The sequence below is a fragment of the Strigops habroptila genome, chromosome 3 (genome assembly GCF_004027225.2).
Source record: "Strigops habroptila isolate Jane chromosome 3, bStrHab1.2.pri, whole genome shotgun sequence".
NCBI lineage: Eukaryota > Metazoa > Chordata > Aves > Psittaciformes > Psittacidae > Strigops > Strigops habroptila.
Window position 1 is genome coordinate 49997589 of NC_044279.2, and position 22902 is coordinate 50020490.

At 38.9% G+C, this 22902-nt stretch overlaps 1 protein-coding gene across 10 annotated transcripts in view; it reads right to left on the reverse strand.

The window, feature by feature from the left end:
- Window positions 1-3688: 3688 nt before the first annotated feature.
- ANKS1B (ankyrin repeat and sterile alpha motif domain containing 1B) overlaps window positions 3689-22902 on the reverse strand; it is a 444013-nt gene continuing 424799 nt past the window's right edge. For all 10 annotated transcript variants that reach the window (XM_030479097.1, XM_030479093.1, XM_030479096.1 and 7 more), the window contains 4 exons: window positions 18009-18095; window positions 13289-13426; window positions 7018-7185; window positions 3689-5610 (listed from right to left, as the gene is read on the reverse strand). In XM_030479097.1, the coding sequence (XP_030334957.1) occupies window positions 5500-5610; window positions 7018-7185; window positions 13289-13426; window positions 18009-18095 (504 nt within the window). In that variant the 3' untranslated portion in view covers window positions 3689-5499. The remainder of the gene's footprint in view (window positions 5611-7017; window positions 7186-13288; window positions 13427-18008; window positions 18096-22902) is intronic.

Sequence of the window (22902 nt, forward strand, 5' to 3'; positions counted from 1 at the left end):
AGATTCACTCAGTTCCAATGAAGAATTTTCACGTAATCCATCACTGATACATTCCAGGCTGTATAGAATAGTAGAAGTATATAAAGGTAACTTAAACAAAAAGAATACTACTAATCTTTGCAATGTAAACTAAAGAAATAAGTAGTACTATCCTCAATTACATTCATTAGGATATTTTTGCTTAGGACATGCTCAAGCCCTTAATTCTGCAGCCTAGCAGTTTTCATTATCCAACAATTACAAGCAGAAGAATGAAGGCTGCACTGGATCTAATAGATTTTTGAAATTAGTGTAGTCTATTTCTTTTTTCCTCATGGTGTCACTATAGGATAAAGTTAATGCTCTTTGGGTATTCTCTATTCTGGAGCATATTTCCATTTCCTTTGTCTCACTCTGACTTTCTGTGTTTTCTATTATGTGGTTAGAAAAGATGATAATGGATATACTGCCTTGAAATTTGGACACGTTTTCTTAAGCACTGACCCGTCTTTAACGTTGTGCATGAATTTTTAATTTTGTTTTTTAATAGGATTTTATTATTATACATTTAGTTTTGGATAAGGATCTGGAGAATTTGAGCAGTTCTAGTGACTTGAAGATAGGAATTGTCATGTTTAAAAAAATTATAAAAAGGTTTGTATCTTACAATTAAGTGAGCTTATGATGCTAAATCTGTGATGTATTTTCCATGTGTGAGGAAGAAGTCTAAGGCCCTCAGTTTCTGTCTAAGCTTCGCTTTTTCCGTAAGGCTTTTGTAAAGTGTTTCAAATTCAGCTTTTTCGATTGATACAAAAAATAGTTTTCCAAGCTCTTGGTGGCAAGAGTAGAGAGAGAGTATTTTGTTTCATTTACATACCTGATAGCATTTTAATCTATCTAGTTGTTTCCACTTTACCCAGACCCACATTCTCAAAGATATCTACATAGCTGACTTCCACAGTGGAAGGGTGAAAGATGTGCTACTAGCAAATGCATATAAACATTAAGTAGGACTGAAGAGAAATTTCCTTGTGATATTGTACAAGAGCGGGAGCCAGGCATGGAGGTGCCGTTTCCTGTTCCTGCATTTGGAGCACATCTTTCCTGAAAGGTGAAAGACATAGGCCTTTTCCTTGACTTCTCTTTTCTGGCTCTTCAGTAGGACAGCAGTGTTTGGGCTGGTTGCATTCAGGTTTGTAATGGGGATGAGTGTGACTGTCCAGTCAGTAGGAAGGAAATCATCCACCAAACCTATGTCCTAGTGTGAACTCTGACTGCAAGTCGATCTTGTGTGTTTGTTTGTTAGCTGAGCTTGTGATCAGCCTCTGTCTAGCTCGGGTTATCAGCTCACATGTGTGAAAGTTAACTAGAACCAGTGTATTCAAAAGTGGACTTGATAGCAGTACGGTCGGTTTGCTAGTTTAGCAAAGAAGTTGGTTCACTTAAAGAAGTTATAGAGCACTAAACAGTTGGGGAGCTTTTCAGTAGAAGCCTGAACGTTATCCCCTTGTGTCTTCCAGTGAGCTGAAAATCCTGTCAATATTTCCAGCAAGTTAAGAGTCCTTTTTTCTCTGACTCCCCTCAGCTGGTGTTCTTATGTGAGATAATGGATATCCCTCCTCTTAGGTAAGTGCCCACCATCTAATTAGTGTCTCTAATTCTTATGCCATGTCTTTCACTTACATGCCTGTCGCTGCCACACAGTTCCTCTGTAGTCAATTGTTCTTTGGGCTGGTAGTTTGGGGACAGTTGAAGTTACTATTTCTAGACTGTTGTCTTGATGACACCTTAAGACATCATCCTCCAGTGAAGTGTGAAGCAGGACAGCTGAACAGCACACACTGAAAAGAAATCTAGGGCAAAAGTAAATGACAGTTCTGCACATGGCACAAACTGCCTATTTTAACCTAGAATGGAAGCTATGAACTATTTCACAGTTGGATGTGAAAGTTTATTAGTTGTCTAGTACGCTGCTTTCTTTTCAAAAGTAAGGACACAAACTTTTTCATGACCTGCTAATTCTCGTCTCAATGGTCATTTTATGGCCTTGCCAGTTTTTGATGCTGAGGTGTTGGCTTCAAACTGCAAGGCTTGTGTAACACTGTTGTTCTGCAGGAGAGACAGCCTCTCATAAACTTATTGGCGGAATATCAGAACCAGATATGCTGAGTGTCTTTTCCTGCCAGCTGTAAGCTGTAGCTCTTCTGGCTATTAATAAACACTAGACCAGGTTGGAGGAGTCACTCTGTCGAGTCTGAAATGCAACATCTGCTTTAGGAAACCCTCCATCTCCACCACACAAAATTCCTACTGGAGTTTCTCCAGTCTTTAAGCTTTTTCCTAGGAGCAACTTTTTTACCTTGCGTATTAGAGACCACACTACCCAAATAATTCTCAAAATCCTTTGCCACCCACACTTACCTCACTTTCATTCCAATTTCCTTATCTTCTCAATAATGTCAAATGCAACCTACTTCTGTATCATCTCTCTTGCCTGTTCTCCACCCTCCCACTCCAAGGCAGTTGTTTCAATTACCTCCTGGTTTTGCAACATCCAAATGCTCCCTTTCTTCACATACTCTCCTTGACTGCCTCTGCTTCCCTCTTGACTTGAGTGCAGAAGTCAAAAATAGCAAATTTCCTCATTTTCTGATCTTTCGGAGATGTCTTTTTCCATACCTTCACTTTTAAGACTGATCATTGTCCCCTTACTGTACACTTCCAGCATAATAGGAACTTGAATGGAAAGTCACCTTGACCAAAAAAGACTAAAGGTCAAGTGGTAACTGCTCTGGGTTAGTGCAGGTTTATAGGAGTTTCTTTGGATCTGAAGAAAGGAATGCTGAATCACTGCCCATGCCAGAGAGGACCCCATGGACTTCTCTCCAACTGGCTTGCACTAGTGTCGATTAGCAAGGGAAATGTTTCCCTCTAAAATATCAGGTTTCTGCAAGTCCAGAAGTGCCTTGTATCTGTTAATTCTTCCTTCCAGTTTCAGTTTATGCCTGCTGTGGGGGATCCAATTGTTCACTGCCTCACTGCATCCCCAAAATTTTCACATTCATTTCCTGCCCCACCAGTCTTTCATCTGCCTCATCTTTCATCAGTCTTGCTAGCCATCCTCAGTCTCTTTTGCCCCAATTCTCTCTCCCAAACAAGTTCAGCTGCTTACTGTGCCACCTTACCTGCTTGACATCTCTTTGATGAGCCTTGATCAAATTCCTCCTGCAAGTTGCCAGTTCTTCCTGTTGTTTCACTCCTTTCCCTTACATCTCCTTAGAGTTGTGCTGCAGCTCCTGTCTCATCCTTTAGTTTTAGGGGTCACTCAGCCACATAAGAGGTGTCCCAGTTTCATAGCCTGAAAATCTGGCCACTTTGTACTTTTGGTGCCTAAAGTGAGTATGTTTTAACATAACTCCCTGTGTGAGTCTTTATAGAGTGTGATTAAGCATGGTAAGTCAGCAGTTCAGTAGTGTACCAAAGATCCAGTTAATTAAGGATTTAAAATATGAAGTATTTGCCATCTGTAAACAAAATCTGTATTCTGTTATATAAACCAAAACTGTCTCCACAGCAATGCCTGGGTTTTCACAGGAGAAGATCCAAAGCCTGGGAAAGGAGAGGGGAGGACCTTTCACTGATGTCAGTATCCTCTGGATCAGGCCCCTTATTCCCTTTAGCAATGAGGAAACAATGCACAAAGCACTGGGACTGTACAACTTCATTTTATTTTGTGTGCTTTTATAGGATATAAATAAATGACAAAATTACAAAATTTATAACTGGAAGCCCAAGCATATTTACATAAGTATTTGTTGCAGTGAGGCTACTATTTACTGTTCTCCTATACAATTTTCCTTTTGGTACCATATTTTTAGTGTTATTTTTTTTTACTGTCAGTTGACTACGTACATATCAACAGTGAATAGGCAAAAATATGTACACGGAACTATTTTGTTCAAGTAAATTGAATACTGTATTAAAAGTATGTCATCACTCAGCGCTATGATTAGGTTTAACTAAACCATATACAATGATCAGGTTTAAACCAAGTTCAATTATCCATTTTTTGGAATTTACCAACTGATGATTCTAACTGAAAACCTCAGCTGGATATGAAATAATAATTAAAAAAAACAGTAAGACAACCACACAATTTATCAATATCTCTATAATGAACTTCAAAATGATTCACAATTTGACTGGATAGAACAGTATACGTTAAAATGTCATTTTTTTCCTATAGTGATATTTGTACTGTTATAATTTCAGTTCTACATAAATATACATCATGGTATTATACAAATACTCCACAGACATTAAAAAAATTAAAACACTTCAAAGAAAATGTAAGTAAATCTTATTTAATCAAATATTAAGCAAATGCTTAACTGTTTTGTTCCATGAAAACATTTTTATTACTTTGGAATTTTTTTCTTTTTCTCGCTATTTGTACTTAGAAAATGTTTTTGCAGTAGAATTTTATCAACACGCTTCCAAACAAGCTTTCTGTGACAGAAATCTTGATAGCAAAAATCCATGGTTTTGACATTTTTAGAACCACTGAGATGATTATTTTTTAAAAATACTAGTAGAATTCATGGCTATAGCAATGTTGAACTGCATAAACTGTATGTAGGTGTAGTAGAATGACCATTCCACTTTCATTCCAGACTGATCACATGGAACATCCAGTGCACTGATGCTACAACTCTTACATTTTTCATAATGCTGCAATAGCAGTGGTTTACTTAACTTTAAAATAAACAATATTTGTCATAATTAATCTGGCTTCCTTCCATAAATATTCATATGTTTTCCTATAGTACTTCTCTTCCATAAAAATATCTAATAAATGTTTTCTGTGCATTATTAATACCTTTTTCTAACCATTCATAAAACTCTGATCCTTTCTGACAATGCAAGAGGTTCCTATTTCTGTAGAGGATCAAAGGACACCAATGATTACATATAAAACCAGCGCACACAGAAATCAGGGTGCCTAATTTCTTGTCACTTTAATAAGTTCTTTATTCAACACAGTAATTATTAATGAATTCAGTGGTTTCACAAATACTCTATCTATTAATTCTGGTTCTATTTCAATTAAAAACTGCCAAGATTTAAATAAAAAACCAATCAAATATTCTACTCATAGGCAGCATTAGTGTTAGTTTAGAGACCTTTTGTTTTTTTTTATTTCTTAAAAAGTAGAATTCTAAAATAAGAAATCAAAGAAAGCACTGTGGCAGCGTCACAAGGGAGAACTGCGTGAAAAATAAGGTTTCTCACTCCTCTTGTGGACTGTAATTTTAAAAGTCTTCATATAGTGTCATTCTTCTGTCAGTGCTGCAGGAAGAACATCACCAGAAATGACTGTCAGCCTTTTTTGTTAGTTACAAGGCCACTCATACAGTGCAGTCTTCCTCTCTGCTGGATTGAAACGTTGCCATAAAGGAAAGGCTGTGCTGTGACTGCTTGGCGTGCAAGGCACAACAAGGAAGGGGGGACAGTTTTGTATCAGAAAATTGTAGTTTCATACTTGGTATTAATGCCTCTTTTGGCCTCTTGTCCAGGTTCAACAATCCATGGTAGATTCGCAAGAGTCTTTTGTTCGGACGGATCTATCTGCTTTAAGACAAATGCAAACATACAGAGTTACCATCTCTGTGCACAGCATTTCTAGCAAAGCTTTTTCTTTGAATTAACAGAAGACAGAACAAATCCTGTATCAACAAAGTCCTACAGCAGTGAGTGTGGTGGTCTACACTCCCATGTACCCACGGTTGCCCTCTTTTTCCTATTTAGATCAGAGGTATGTCTACCTCCAAGCTATAGGGTATCATAATTCATTAAAGCCATGCCTGATCCTGAGAAGTCCTTTTGCTACTGAGACAGAAGATGACATCAGGAAATGTTCTATCTTAAAATTTTACAGAGGAAGTTTCTGTGGTAATGGGTGACAAAGTGTACAGTCACACTTATTTTCCCTTTCCTCTCAACCAATCGTTAAATATCAGAGAGTACGGTTCTTACTTTATAGCCAGTGAATATGATACAATGTGCAGTCATTTTTCCTGTTTTCCCTCCCAGTGACCCTGTACCTGTAATCTCACTGCATTTAAAATAGTTTTCATAATTTTTTTTAAAACTCTACCATAAAAGAATATTCCTCTGTCATCTATGCACTTCAGGAGGGCACTTTAAAGGCAATTAATATGTAGGCTCCAATGAGCTTGGATTCTTAGGTGCTTGGGATTCCAAAGAAAATACTGAAAAAGTATATTAAACCCCAGTTTTGGAACAGGAAAGTCAGCCAAGGGGCAAAAAAAAAAAGGGGGGGGGTAAGAAAAGAAGTTGCTTGGTCTGATAAGATAATTTTAATTGATTTGGATTTGTAATTTGATTAGGATACATATGCAGTGATCGTGTACCAAGCAATTTTGGTGCAGGTTTTATTTCTTGGTAGGAGATCAGGAAAGCCCATGGAACCGCAGAGTTTAGAGGTATGCATTGGCTGTGACCTTCAGCACTTAAAAAAATCACAATACACTGGAAGTAGAGTGAATCAATTAAAGCTCTGCAATTACTAAAAGAGCCATGCCACATCTGGAGGAATCTGAAATGGGCAGTTGTTTGAAATGGCTACCTGTGCTGCAGTGATACAAACCCACCAGCTGATGAGCACAGGAGGCACAACTGCGACATGGAGCATTTCTGACTCAACTCTGAATTCTATGATTCAAAGTCATAGAATCACAGAATCATAGAATGGTTTGGGTTGGAAAGGACCTTCAAAGGTCATCTAGTCCACCCCCTTCTGTTCCACAGATGCAGCACCAATGCATGCATGAAAGTCAGTGTTCCACAACAGATGCATGTTTGTTTCAAGTGCTGGGGAAACCTTCTTATGTTTTGTAGTGTGTTTTTGTTTTTTTCCCTAGCAGTAAAAATGTTTTCTCTAGCTTCTAGTATATCAACTCTTAACTATATAGCTGAATTTTGTTATTTTTGCATGCACAAGTATCTTTTACTTACCACTGACTTCCGAATACTAACACGTGGTTTGGGAATAGGTTTGGAGGGTTTATTTTCAAAGCTTTCTGGGAGGGTTGAAGAATGGCCCCCTTTTCGTGCTTGTAGTGCAAGCTGATAGGCCACCTCAAATGCTTGTCCTAGTGTAAGAATGATTTCATAAGCTAAATTCTGAAACAGAACAAAACCAGTTAAAATTAGAGTGAGGTTGAATTATCGTCAGGTACATGAAGTGTACTGTCTACAGAAGTGATTTGTAATGTAAATAATTAAAATCACGTTGCTAATGACTTCCTTAGTCTCTCTAATATTTATGTCTGTCATTTGATTTCTCATTGATTAAGACCAAACTAAATGTAATTTATTGTACTGAAAGTAATTACTTCTAAAAACCTTGAAAACATTGTCTCACTATACATGAAAACAGGATTGGGTGAGATATGTCATCTCTTTTTAGAACAAGTACATTCAGCCCCCCCTTCTCAGCTCACCCCAGATCTGCTGCTCTCAAGATCCCACCCATCTTGCACTACTGCATCTATATGACACTCAGCCTTGCTCTATTTCAGAACTCTGCTGACCTGTCCTCCTCCAGAACTGGCAGCCTGATGTGCTGCTTCCCTGGCCATGTGCCTCGGGATGCACTGCACTCTCACTGAGCAGCACGGGAAGAGGACGCAGCATTTATGTGATGCTTCCAAAAGGACAAAAAGCAAAAGTCATAGAATCACAGAATCATAGAATGGTTTGGGTTGGAAAGGACCTTCAAAGGTCATCTAGTCCACCCCCTTCTGTTCCACAGATGCAGCACCAATGCATGCATGAAAGTCAGTGTTCCACATCAGATGCATGTTTCAAGTGCTGGGGAAACCTTCTCATGTTTTGTGGTGTGTTTTTGTTTTTTTCCCTAGCAGTAAAAATGTTTGAGCTCAAACTGGCACGTCAGAATACTCTGGTAAGTGTGTGTGTGGGTTACTGTATATGACCAAAGAAGTCAGGCTCTTGAGACTAAGACCAGTTTACTGGTATCCGTGGAATATTTTAAATTCTCATATGGAAGAAAACCTGTTGAAATGTTTATAAAGCATGAATGAGGAAGCAGGGGGTTGGTATAAATAGTCTTTCAGCACAGTTTTACATCAATGAAAAAGCAGCTGTGAGTTTCAAATCTGATCTTAATCTAAACCGCAAGTGAATTTCTATCGTAATTTTTTTTCAGGTTTGTGGGTTTGTTTTGGTACATTTATTTCTAGGCTCCTACTAGAGCCTATTTCTAGGCTACTCAATTTGCAACAACGTTTCGAACCCCTGCAGAGCAAATGCAAGCCTTCAGGCTTGCCACTTTATGTCCTATGGTCTCCATAGAATAATTCATACATCTTTGATGCGATTCAGAAGTTACTGTCTCCTTCCTCAACCTCTGTAGCCCATAGCTGGAACTTGGTGATCCCTTAAAATTCCCCACGTTTCTGATATAATTTTAAATGAGATATCTGTTTACCTAGTCGAGCCTAGCTGTTGAGTTTGCGACAAGCCAGAAGGCAATACAAGACACTTGGAAGCACACTATCTGCCCTTCAGTTGTCAAAACACAGTTAATGTGTTAATGTAAAATGCAGGACATTTTATTTCATGTCCTACACTGCAATTTCAGTGTAATAATGAAGAAATTGCATCCTTTTGTTACCACACATGTATACTGAGATAGTAGAGGCTAAATTCAGCATATTCAGCTCATTGTAAGAGCTTCTTATGAAGGTGCCAGCTCTGGGCTTTGTTAGGTCAGACAGAAAACAATTATACTCCTCCACTGGGATATGTTCTCAGCTGCTATGACTCTGGTCACAACAGCAAGCTAACCAAAGTTTCATAGCTTCCCAAATAAAAATGTCTGTCTGATTTGATATCAGTAGTCTCTGCACTGTCTCCTTTTTAAATTATGGAGACTGGGCCAGGATGGTGAAACACTGAGGATGCAGTTTGCCAGTGGAGTAATAAATGAAAGACTAAAGAGACTATTATAAAGTGCCCCGCCTTTCAGCAGAATGCTGGCTATGGAATTAAGACCAAGAGAGTATAATTGTTAAAAACGTACAGAATAATATTATTTGAAATGGAGCACATCTATTAGTAGGACAAGGATATTATTCTAAAGACGTCTTAATCAGCTATCATGACAGTAAGGCAGTGTAATATATCACCATGGGATTGTCTACAGTGGCTATTACTATTGCTAAAGAATACATCAACAGGACAGGGTGTAGTAATGGCTTGGAGAAAACACAGACTGCAATACTACTGGGACTGAGAAAATGCAACATCAGTGTGGCATACAAAAAGGTCACTGAGACACAGGCCTGGAAAGCTTTTGAGATAAGAGTGGAGACAAGCAGAGAGTTTGCCATGCTGAGCCATAAATCCAGTCTGGGTCCTGCATCTCGTCTGAAGCAACTATGATTTGTTTTCTTTTTGTGATCCGTAAAATGAAAAAACAGGCCTGCCTGGAGCCTGAAAGCCACAGGAAACATGTAACTGTTTCTACGGTTAATAAATATTTGAAATATAGCAAACAAAACAGAACATCCACTGTTCTGTTCAATATTTGAAATGTAAACTGAACTTGTACATAGATTTCATACATTGTGTACTGCGGTAGAGCTTTGATGAAGAGAAATCTGCAAGTGGATGCAAGGAAGGCTTTAAAATTGTGCCTTGTAAAATTAAAAAAAACAAAACCAAACCTACCTGAAAAATTGTATTTTGAAAAAAACCCAGAAGTAAATAAGTTTTGTTTGAGGAATTTCTCACCTGAAGTAGTGGGAGAGGAATATGAGGATTAGAGTTGGTATGGATTCTTGCAGGTGCTGTATTAGAGAGATAAGAGCAGGAGTCCCTTGGGGATGTGGGTGGAAAACCAAACCATAAAATCCGTTGTGGAAATTCTGATGGAGTGAGAGACTATTTGATTTTTTCACATGTGGTACAAAAGGAAGGAAACAGATCTGCCCCCCTGAAAGACACTTAGTACAAAAGTTGTAGACCTGCTGGTCACTGTAGAAGACATTGACCTTTACAGCACTCCACTAGGCTCCTTAGGACCATGGTGCTACTGAGGATGCTACAATCCTGCTCAACGGTCAGCTCAGCAGAGAAAGAGAGTGAATGAGCTAACACCCTTCAGCAACAATTTCTGGGAGATGAGAAATTGAGGTCAACTACCTTTTTTGCCATGTAATGTTACAATAGTGCCCCGGTGCAAGTCTGAGTCAGGATTCTTCGGCCGCCTAACTCAGACAACCTATTACAATGGCCAATTGTTTTATTACATCTTAACTGACTTTTTTACTGCCAGTTGTATTCTATTCATAGGTGCACTGGGCAATAAAGGAATCTCTGATGGAAATTACTCTGGATGTCTCCCATCTATGAACCAGAATTTAGTATAGGAACTGTTACAATGGTTTGTTTCTCCAGAGGGAATCCTTCACTTACAGTTTTAGGGCTGCTTTATAAGTGAACGAGACTCAAACAGATTTCAAAATATTGAACAATAAATCCTCTTCTTCTCCCAAGCCTTGTCCTTTTCAATATTCTTTACTTTTCTGATGTTTTTGCAATTTTGATTATAGAATTTTAACACTGAGTAGACAAGTTACATGTACAGTCACTCCCAAATTGTAAGTATGAGTGGATGACGTCACTACACTAAAATGCTTTCCTATCTGCAAAATAAAATTGTTCTTGCCCACATTTCCTGAGGAACTGAAGGACCTAAGAGAGTAAAATTTTTTCATACCATTGCCTATACTGTATTACCATAATATATATGATTTAAGATGAATCTTTTTTACACTTTATTGTAGATTTCTACCATTTCAAACCTTATTTTTCTTAATATGACTTCTCTCCATTGACTAATAGGTAGGATTGTTTCTATATAACTGGAAGATCAAGCTAACATAAGTTTCAGACTTTAAACAGCAAATGTTATGTACTGTATGCTTGCACTCTGCATATCTAGCTATTGTTTTGGGGGCTTGTACTTTGGGGCATCAAAAGTGCTAGGTCCTGAGAAATAAAACAACACAAAAAGAATATTTGAGTAGGTAACGCTCTACTAAAGATTATGTTGCAAGAGAAAACTAAGCCAAGACAGTTAGTTAGACATTAAAGTTTCTGCATTGCTTAAAATAGCTAAAATGCTTGGCGTATTAAATGCTCCTCCTAAGGTACAGGAAGTGAACAAAATGTTGTAATTATTCCTGGATCGCTATTCTTTCCTTGCCAAGCAAGAAGAAAATGAATTTCATCTACTATACATGGGTCTATGTTTGTGCTTGATTATTAATCCTATAAATGAAACAGCAGTACTTTGAAAGCATTAACAAGTATTTAAATAGATCATGAGAAATAATAACCTCCATCAGTCTAATTTCAGCTGATTCACTTATCGCTAAAAGCTATATAATGTAACATCTTATTGACCATGGTCTCTATTTTTAACAAAATTTTGAAGTTCTTTCTACTCCCTGTGGACACTAAAATGTCAGCAGAGAATTTAAACAACAAAAGCACTGAACCAAAATGCTAAAATTCCTTCAAACCTACCTTTCTGTACATCTTACTATTTAAACTCTCCCACAGCTGTCGCTCTGCAATGTTGACTATTTCCCCAGTCCCAAACAAAATGCCTCAGTTCAGACACCTCTAATCTCTTTGATTTAGTGCATTTATATTCACATAAGCATGTTTCAAGACTTCATACACATTATACTACATTAAAATATTTTTCTCTTGAATGATTTTAAAGTTTTAATAGCATCTTAAATTTATCTTGTGCTTAACTCAGAGGGCAAGCACTCCTGAAAGTTTTGGACAGTAAGTCCTCTTAGTCCTAAAAATCAGAACCACTACTTATTTCACCAAATTTAGCCAGAACAGCATGACTGACTAACTGATATGTGTTCATGATTTCTTGAAACAGTAGCAGCCCGTGCATCACCACCTGAGAAGCATAAATATAAGAACTTAGTCATTTTCCATCAAAATATCAGGAGCTGTAAGGACTTCTGCTGAAATAATATTTTTGAGATTTTTAGGCAAGAAGATTGGAACAAGGAAGTAAAGAATTAAAGCATTAATTTGCTATTTTCAAAATAAAGGCAATCTTTTGGCAAAGGTAAAGGTGCTGCTAAAATAAAATTTTCCCAAATTCCGTATCTGCGTTATTTGTTAAGCTAAAACTCCAACTGACATGACAGAGAGGAGAGCAAAGCAGAACAGAGGGACCCTATAATAATAACAGTAATAACAGTATTTAATAATAATAATAAATGAATCTGTTGATAGTTACAGGGGTAAACTTATACAGGAACATAGAAAGGAAAATACACAGATCTCTTATCACAGATGTTTCAAATGTTTCAGTGTGATAGCCAAATATTCCTAGGAACTCTTGAGATACGTAATTAGCTACTTGTGTGGTCTCTGTCATATCTGTAAGTGTTTTGGTTCTCTGGTTAAAGTAAATAGAAAACTTATACATTTTTTACACATTTGCAGTGGAAGCTTCAGTCTTACAGTTCATTCAATATCTTGTCAAAAAGTCTAAACAATATTTAGAGAGATGTTTTGAGTTTTTGGGACTGATCCAGCTTAACACTGAAATACTAAAAGTCCGAACAGCAAGGTAAGAAATCTGAAGGAATCATGGTGGTAACATCTCACCTCTGTTCCAAAAAAGCAGCCCACATCTGCTTTGTAAAGGCGGGATGTTACCACCACAGGCAGTACAATGCAGTTAAAAACACATGACACCCTGCAAATATAGTTCGAGCTACTTCTTGAACTTACCTGTTAGCAGGATTGAGCACTGTATATAATGCACATTGATCCAGTTCTGATTTGTTTATCTGGTTTGCACTCAGATTTCAGAATGGGTGGCCAAACCTGCTTGTTACAAATTTCTTGGAAGGCTATAGCTTAGGTTAGAAGAATTATATGTCAAGACTTGTATGAAATGCTACTTGCCAATTTTACAGTCAACAGCTGTGATTACAGAGGTGAGTTATTTCAGATAGGAAATGAGGTAGTATCAAAGAAAATATTTGCTCTTCTCCAGAAATGTCCTTTTACTATCCCATAGTAAATGAGCCTTTTCATGTGGCAAATGAATGACACCTTCCATTAACCCCCATATACCCTGAAAATGTTTCAATACAATTAAAATACTATTACAAAGAATTATTAAATGAAGTATCTTCTATAAACTAACCACATCAAACGCAGTGAATACATGGCAGTAGTGGTGATTAGTCTTCAAGTCTTTAGTGATGTACGCAAACGTAGAAAGGTCTTCAGGGTCTTGTGCAGCACAGGAAATGTTACGGATTTCATGCTCAGCAATAATATTCTGTTTAAAAAAAATATTTTCAATCAATTTAGGAATTAAGTTTAAAAGAGTTGCAAAAGGTGTGGGTTTAGATTTACATTTATGTTCATCTGCTTTACTGAAGTATTTCAAAAGTTTCTTAGTAAGAAGAGATTTAATACACCCCATGTGTGATCTTACATAGATCATTGGAATTTTGACTCTCTCCAATGATATCCAAAATTGCCAATAATCTGGTAGGAAACAATTACATTCTAGAGTCCCCCCTATGAATCTGGTTGAGTTTTGTACAGTTTATTCAGGATCCTCTGACAAAGAGACATCTTTCCTGGAACACTGCTGTAAAAGCAGTTTCAAAGCACTATATGAGCATCTTATGATGCTGCTGGTTTTCTGTATAATGGTCACTCCATGGCACTGTTTCAGTCCACTGACAGACAGAATCTAGTGAAACCCAACAGGCTCATATCCTGTTTTTTGCACATGTTGTTTTACAAATTTCAGCTATACTTTTCCAAGAGACAAAACCACCAAGCATTCACATAATTGAAACCCTGAGCTCTCAAAAGGCTTCTGCTTAGTAAAAAGATAACTACAGAAGGATCTGGTAACTTTTCTCCACTTACTGCCAACAGCATCCTGCAAGAAAGATGTAGAAAAATTAAACCATTCATGCACCGAGCAACACTACTTGCAACAGCCAATGTAAGCTATAGCATACTACTGAGATACAGGTGGGGCATGTCCATCTGATGAAATTAAAAAAAGCTATCTTAAAGCTTTGGAGAAAATTATGAATATTCATTACATAAATTGCTCATATGTAATTACTGTGTTCAGGCCAAAGGAACCATGAAGCCAGAGAAGAAGATACTGCAGAGTGGCTTATGATTAGGCCTTGCTTCAGCAACACACCCATTTCAAATGATTTATTTAAACAGAAGAATGATTCACTGGATATGAATTTACTTAGCACTTAGTTTATACGAGCTTTTCTGAATTGTGGCCCTGCTGGCTGTAGCTTTTCCACAAAACCCCGAAATGAACAAGCCTCCTGCAGCACATCACTATCGCACCACAGAACATGTGACATCTGTCACGTCCCAGTCCCTTGCAGACCCACTGTTTGCTGCTGCCTCAGTGGCATCTGTCCAAGTTAAAACAATCTCTGGCTCTCCCTCACCCCTCTCTTTTCCTTCCCACCTTCTTGCCTCCCTCTCTCTCTTTTTTTAAATTATAAAGAACAGGAAATACATAAAAATAAGTCAGTTAAGATGCTTTGCCATATCTTCTTTCATTTGCTAGGTGGCAACTTTCCCCCTTGCATGTAGGTGTCAAGGTTTTGAAAAGACATATTAATATATCTAATTGAGGAAAACATAGCTTAGGAAAAATCTTAATAAAAAGCATTCCAAATTTCAAATTACAGAAAAAAAACCCCGAGATAAGGAAAATGTTACTGAGGAAATGAAATAATCCTCTTAATCTTAAATTGTTGCAACATACTTGATTATTTCTGTTTAATGCATTATTCATTAAAATGACAAAAAGAGTACTTATGTTTCAATATATGCTAATTTATAATAACACGTATAATCTCTGCTTAACAATCATTGGCTTTTTATGTTACGTTAAGCATTTTATTTTCTTTGTTCTCAAATTGATAACTTTTACCCTCAATAAAGATTTTGATGTGAATTACAATTATATCAAACCCAGGGATTTAGATAACCACAGATATAGCTATAATACACTGCCATTGATGTTGTATTGGGAACACTGTAGTTTAGAAAGCAGAAAGAATTAAAGCTTGGAAGGTCTTCAAATCACGTGAAGTATTTATGCCAAATCATGAGCCACAAAGTAATCACTTGAATTTATGCAGTGTATGTGAAAAGAGCTCTGCTATGCTGAAACTTTTCCTAGGTGACCTGGGGTTGACACGGGGCTTTGCACTTGAGTCAAAACTCTCAGAGATTATTTTAATGTTTTCACTTTAAACCAAGTGGAGTTTGGAAACATACCCATATCAAGTTTGTTCTGAATAAAATAAAGTATACCTAAACTAAATCTTCTGGATGAAAATGGTACTGAAACGGAGCTTTTCCCTAGCTTTTATAGGATACCCTCTGTGATCTCCTTTCAAAACTAACATGTTTTCAGTGCATGCGCTTACTGTTTCCTAGGGTCATTACTCCAGCAGACCCACAGTATTACTCTGTAGAAATTACAAGGCTGGAACCAGCTCGCTGTTCTGGGAACGCTCCTCAGGCGTTGACTGTCACTGTACAGCCGTCGTTCTAAAAACTGCCACTCAGTTTGGCAAGAGAAACCTCAGGCGCTTCTCGAAAAGGAGGGAAGCTGAAAGTCGAGTCTGGTTCTGGCAAGGAAATACCTTGGAGAGATCAGTGTTTTGCTAAGCAGCCTTGCTTTTGCTTGCCTATCTTGTGTCAGCCAATGTCCCTCCTGGAAGAAATCACCCAGAAGTTAGGGTTAGCTGTGACCCATGAGAAAATTCTGCAAGTCTGCTTTTTCCTAAGCAGCAATTTCTTTCTGGCCTCACTTGCAAAGAAATGGTGTCATGTCAGAGTGGTGTCATGCCAAGCTTCAAGGCGCCACTGAAATAGCTGTCGTGGAATGAGGTTGGGGCCCCTTTGTCACCTGAAGCTTTGCCTGCTACGACTCAGAATAAAAAGTCTTAGCTTGGTGGCATAAAGGAAAAGGATGAACAGCCATGAGAGCTGAGTTTTAAAGCACATAATTGCTAGCTATTTTTTGTCATTAAAAAGTATGCATTTATTGCTAAGTGGTGCCCAGCGCTGTCAACTATAAGCTCAGATGGAAGCGGTATAAGTCTGAATATGATCTCACCTTAGTGCTAATCTGTTTTGGGTCTTGAAGGAATTGGGTACAGCACACTGTGGACAAGGATGATAACAATGCTTCTGGGAGAGTTGCAGGCTATTACCTGGTTTTTACAGAAGGGAAAGGCAGTGCACATTTTGAACTGGAGAGAAAGCAATCTACCACTTGAGAAAAAACACCGTGGCATTATTTACCTCCATCAAATACATCTATTGCACTATTAGACATAGGATTTCAGTGGGACTGGTCTAGAGCTAATGCACTTTGCCAAACTTCTTTCAAGTTTCCATGTTACATAAGCTTATATGCACTGTGCAAAGAGATACTGGAAGCTCCTTTTGTTCTCTTGATTTTTTTATTTTTCGGTAAAGCTATGGACACTCAAGTTACATCCTTTATACTAAAGAGATAGAAGAGCTGAAAACAGCCTTATTCAAGTTAGAGTTAACAGCATTACAATGTCCTGATTTGTGCCCTGCACATCAGAGAACATAAAGGAAATGAGGGTTGTAGAAGCTCAGTTTTGAATCAATGGAAGAAAAAGGAGCTGACAGGAGTCCCTGGCCTCTCTGCTCTGGCAAATACGCCAATACTTGACATAATAGTGATCTCACCTCTCTTTTTCTTTCATGCCATCTTCTAACCCTAGATACAGCTTCCAAACTCTACAAGAAGTTCAGAAATCTGCTTTTGTTCCTTCACTTAAAACTCAGTTCTAGTTAAACACCTTTAAAAACTGACTGATTTGGCAAGTTGGACGATACTGGATTAGATGTATCATGTGGTCTGAATGTTCAGCAACACAAAGCAGTTATATCCATTATTAACTTGGTCAGGTAGCTGGGTTGTCAGATTTATTTTTTATATTGCTTAGTGAGTTTTAGTCACATAACAGAATAGGTAATTTTTCTTCTATTCATATGCAAGCATCAGCACGGATTGCATTTTCTTGCCATTTTAGACATCCAAAGAAGAGAAATTCATGTATTACTTTACATCTGCTTACAGAGCTTGTACATTTTACTTCGGCTAAGCAATAACCCATTGCTGTATCCATCACTGAGTTCTCTGATCTTTCAATTTCTCCCTTTTTTCATTTTTAAAGAATGTTGGATGTATTCTAAAATGTAAGAAACAAAGCACAGGGGCACTGCCACACAGAAAGATGAAAAAAATATGGAATAACAACTGTTAAGAAGCTGCTGCAGTTCAGGGGGTCAAATGGCTAGCACCAGGAAAACAGGTCTCAGAGAGGCTCTGACATGTGAAAAGAACATTCAAGGCCCATGTTTCTTATTTTCACAATGGCTCGCCCTGTATAAAACCTTGCATCTTTATTCTTGATTGAGGCATCTTTTCTTCCCCTTATCCCCCCCAGTTATATTAATGAACAAATAAGCATATATTTTCTGTATATTTAAGGAACTGTATAGGGAAGAATATGGTAAAGGATTCCACAGAGGCTCACTGCCAAATGTCTTTTGTGATAAGCTTGCCTTTTAATGGCAGAAGGTTGGACATTCTTCATCAAATGAGCCATTAAAGCTGCTTCACTTGTCCTCCAGACTGAGTTTCTGGAGAATGACAATGACATTATATCCATTTTGGAAAGAAGATAAAAAAGAGAGTAAAACACAAAGTGCAACTCTGTCCACTCTCTGTAGTGATGCTCTTAGAGAGCCAGTCTCATATTCCTATTTGAGAGAAATAAAAGCTAATATTGAATAATTACACATACCTTATTTGTTGCATCAATAAATTTGACTCCCTTGTAAGAGACAGACAGGACAATGGTTGGTACTTTCTTCATTTGTTCTGTAGACTTCTGGAATCAAAATGAAGATGTTGTTAGAGTTGTGCTGCATTGCAAGACCAGTGTTCTTTCTCTTCTTCTGTCAAAATAAGTAAGCTAAACAAAAGGTACTTATCCAAATATTTGACTTTTTCTTGAGCTGGCTATGCTCTGGGCTTTTGAAATAGCTGCCTTGTAGTTACAAGACTAAGAAGATTTTTACAGTTTGTTGCAAGTATGGTAAAAATTCTCATTTTCCCTAGCCTGTGATGGGAAGAGAATGAAATAAATTTGCCAGGCTTAAAAAGGCCAGTAATGCAATCAGGGATTTCCCAAAATATAGAATCATAGAATCATAGAATCGTAAGGGTTGGAAAGGACCTTAAGATCATCTGGTTCCAACCCCCCTGCCATGGGCAGGGACACCTTGCCCTAAACCACGTGGCTCAAGGCTCTGTCCAACCTGGCCTTGAACATCGCCAGGGATGGAGCATCCACAACCTCCCTGGGCAACCCATTCCAGTGCGTCGCCACCCTCACTATAAAGAACTTCTTCCTTATATCTAATCTAAACTTCCCCTGTTTAAGTTTGAACCCGTTACCCCTTGTCCTACCACTACAGTCCCTAAGGAAGAGTCCCTCCCCAGCATCCTTACAGACCCCCTTCAGATACTGGAAGGCTGCTATGAGGTCTCCACGCAGCCTTCTCTTCTCCAGGCTGAACAGCCCCAACTCTCTCAGCCTGTCTTCATACGGGAGGTGCTCCAGCCCTCTTATCATCCTCGTGGCCCTCCTCTGGACTCGCTCCAACAGCTCCATGTCCTTTTTATGTTGAGGACACCAGAACTGTAAGCAGTACTCCAAGTGAGGTCTCACAAGAGCAGAGTAGAGGGGCAGGATCACCTCCTTCGACCTGCTGGTCACACTTCTTTTGATGCAGCCCAGGATACAGTTGGCTTTCTGGGCTGCAAGCGCACACTGCCGGCTCATGTTAAGCTTTTCGTCAACCAACACCCCCAAGTCCTTCTCCGCAGAGCTGCTCTGAATCTCTTCTCCGCCCAACCTGTAGCAGTGCCTGGGATTGCCCCGACCCAGGTGTAGGACCTTACACTTGGCTTGGTTAAACTTCATAAGGTTGGCATCGGCCCACCTCACAAGCGTGTCAAGGTCCCTCTGGATGGCATCCCTTCCCTCCAGCGTATCAACCGAACCACACAGCTTGGTGTCGTCGGCAAACTTGCTGAGGGCGCACTCAATCCCACTGTCCATGTCGCCGACAAAGATGTTGAACAGGACCGGTCCCAACACCGATCCCTGAGGGACACCACTCGTTACAGGTTTCCAACTGGACATCGAGCCACTTACCACAACTCTTTGCGTGCGGCCATCCAGCCAGTTTTTTATCCACCGAGTGGTCCATCTATCTATATGTCTCTTTAAGACCTATCTGATATGCCCCATTCAAGCCTGCCTCCTCTCCCCTTTTCCTGCTCTTCCCAGGTGTAAAAACCAACAGTGCAGTACTTCCCATAGTACTGTTTCTTTGCTGCAATTACTTGTCATTTAGAAATATTTCACTCTCTTGCCTTCTTGCAGTTGTATTTGTGACACAAGGCATCCTTGCCAGTCAATCTGTCAGTCCAGCAATGTATGCTGTCACGACTGGCCGTCTGCACTTCCTTGAGTGCAACTGCTACTGAAAGCTGCTTTACCCATGAATTAGCACTGACGCTTACTCTGCATTCCCTCAGTGCCAGGTTCTCCTACCTACAGTTCATGTCTTCCTATATGGCTATTTTTTCTTTTATGCTAGTCTATTTCTGTGTGCTGTCAACATGATGCACACAGCAACAATATTTCCTGCTGAGCAGATTGGGCAAATATTTGGGATAGATTTAAGTTCTTTGCAGAAAAATCTGTTGATTAGTTTACAGATCAAATTTACTAAACCAACCCCAAAACCAATGAACCAACAAAACAAATATAGGCATAACAGTTCACAGCTGATTTGAATTCTTTTAAGGTGGAAGGCAATGACCAGACTATTCTGTACAAAACTACTGTAGATAAATAAAATAGGCAACATTCAAATAACACTCACTCATGGGAGTATCTGCAAACAATCACAGAAATCAATCAAACATTTTCTTGAGAGGGAAGTGTAAGATCAGTTACAGCTAAATAGGAACAAACATCAGCACACAGAATGAGAGTGTAAACACATTGAAAGGTCTAGAACTGGCACCCAGAAAGATCATTAGAGCAGCTGGACAAAATGAGCAGCGGAGGTTTTGTATTCTTAAAGGAAAATGAAACAGTGCAGATAAAAGCTTAAAAACACAGACTGTTTCTGAGGGGAAAAAAAAAAGTCTGAAAAACCTGTGATGCCAACACTAAAGAGCAAAACAAACAAAAGCTTCAAAGAAAAAAAACTGTAATCAAGTCCCCTTATCAGCTCTCGTTCCTTCCAGAATCAAATGAGACTCCAATTTTGCCAGCATAAAATTCAAAGCTACAGATTCAGCTACATTCTGCAATTAGTGTCCATGCCATGAGGGCTAAAACCTTTAATTAAAGTTTCAAGGAGAGCCCCACGCATCCATGAAATAGGACCGTTGCATCTCTCAGTACCAAATGACAAGTGACTCAAGACAACAAGCGTCAGTTTATCCCAGAGAAAGCTTCCTTCACCCAGAACACTAGGCACCGTTCAAAAAATGAAAGCTTAAATGGTAAAACATCCTGAAGAATCTTAAAATCTGAAGGAAGACACTAATCTGATTTGCATGATTCTGAACTGAGTGGAAAAAGAAATGGTATCCCTGCCAAAAGCAGAGCAAGTACATACCTATGTGTGTGTGTCTCTATAATAGATCTTAAACGAGCCTTTTCATAAAATTCAATGCACAGAAAGCATGACAGTGACTCTACAGAAGCTGCAGTACATACATCTATCAGAATAACAAGCAATATACCCCGCATACGCTCATAACCAGACAAAATATTCGCAAATATGTCAACATCACTTTAATCATCTAGCAACCCAGCAATCATCCAACTTTTGTCCTTTCTTTCTATCCCGACAGCTACACTCAGGAGCTCTTTGTCTCCCATTTTGATTATTGTAATTATCTCCTTCCTTGCCTCCTTAGCAGCAAAATTCCTCTTCTCCTCCAAGACGCTATACAAACACGGCTACTAAGTTAATTTATTATAGCTTTTTGGTCTAATTTGCTCTATCTTCCATTTGCCATAAAGGTGAAGCTTCCTGTTTCAAGGCCACGTTGCACTGACCATCTGGGAGTCCTCTTTCCTCTAGACCAGTAGTTTGTAATTTAATCATCTTCCCTGTCTGCTCCACATTCGCCTGGGTTTATCGAGAGCAGACCCGATCTTTAGTATCTAATCAAGGTTGTGAACTGCTAGAAGACTGTATCTGAGTGAAATAGCTCATCAAGATACTATTAAATTATAGCTGGCAAATTAGGAAATGAATCAGAGACTGATGGACATTTGTAATTTATTAAGCCAAACTGTCTCAGCTGGTAAAGAGCAGGCGATGTTCATTATCAGCTGGCAAACCATATAAACCCCAGGATTTGTGCAAAGGTGTTCTGGAAGACTGTAGTCCAGTGTAGAAACATGATTTTGGGAAACAATTCTGCACTTGTACCCCCACTGCAACAAACAGTTGGGCAGTGCAATAACATCCTTTGTTATTATGACAGTGCTATCATGAAAAACAAAGTCTATTCCCCCTGCTCGATTCTCAGTGATACAGTAACTGAAGTCCACCATATAATTATTATTTCCAAGCAGTTTCCAGGCTTGAACAGTTTTGAGTTGTCATGGTGAGCTCATCCTATTTGCTTGTTGTTCTTTTCTTTTTAAAGGAGGAGGTGGCTGCCAGAATGTGTAACGTGAAATTTCAGAGATACAATATGAAAACCATTCGCTCAGGCACTGTAAGTGCTTTGGCTCTAAATTCTAGGATGCTGAGATGAAGTCCCACAGCTTTCATGGTCACACATTTCACACTTCTGTGCAGGCCAAGTGGGCATCTCTGCCTATGCCTGTGACCAGAATCTGAGAAGAAGGTGGGACACAGGAGTCAGTATTTCTTTCCATGGGCTTTTCAGGTCCTAGCCACCATATCAATTCCGTGAGGACATGATGAGATGACAAAACATTCTTGCCCATCTGGTGCCTCTGTGGGAAGCATGTGAACTTGAGCCAAAGTTATAGGAGCCACAGCTGAAGGCTGGCATTGGATGTCATGTGCATGCTGACATATGGTCTAATGCTCCAAGGCATGTTCATACCATAGTAGCAGAATTAGATTTTATCTCATGTAGAAGCAATCATAGTGACAGGGCCCTGTCTTTGGGCAAGTGCTCACTAGCCTGGAACTGGTCATAGTTTCTACAAACTCCATCATTTGTGACTGTAACTTTGTCTCTTTGTTTTAAGACACTTCTTTAGGAGAATCATTTGGATGAACAGCAAGCATACTCTAGGCTCGTTGCCAGTGCCTACACAAGGACAGATGTGCATGCCCTGTCTCCTCAGGTACAATGCTCCTGCAGTGAGGAGTCATAATGCTGCACAGTCTGCAATGCCAGAGAGACTGAGCTGTGGTCCTACTTCTGAAACACTTCCTACCGGACAGGTAGATGACTGTGTGAAAGTAGGCCATGTGTAACTCAAGAACCACAAAGCGGGCTTGACTTCAGACACATGAGGATGGAAGAAAGCATCACCATCCTAAATGTAACGTGTCTTATGTTCAACTTCCCAGATCCCCTCCAAAAGACACAGAGCCTCTTCTTCTACAGAATAA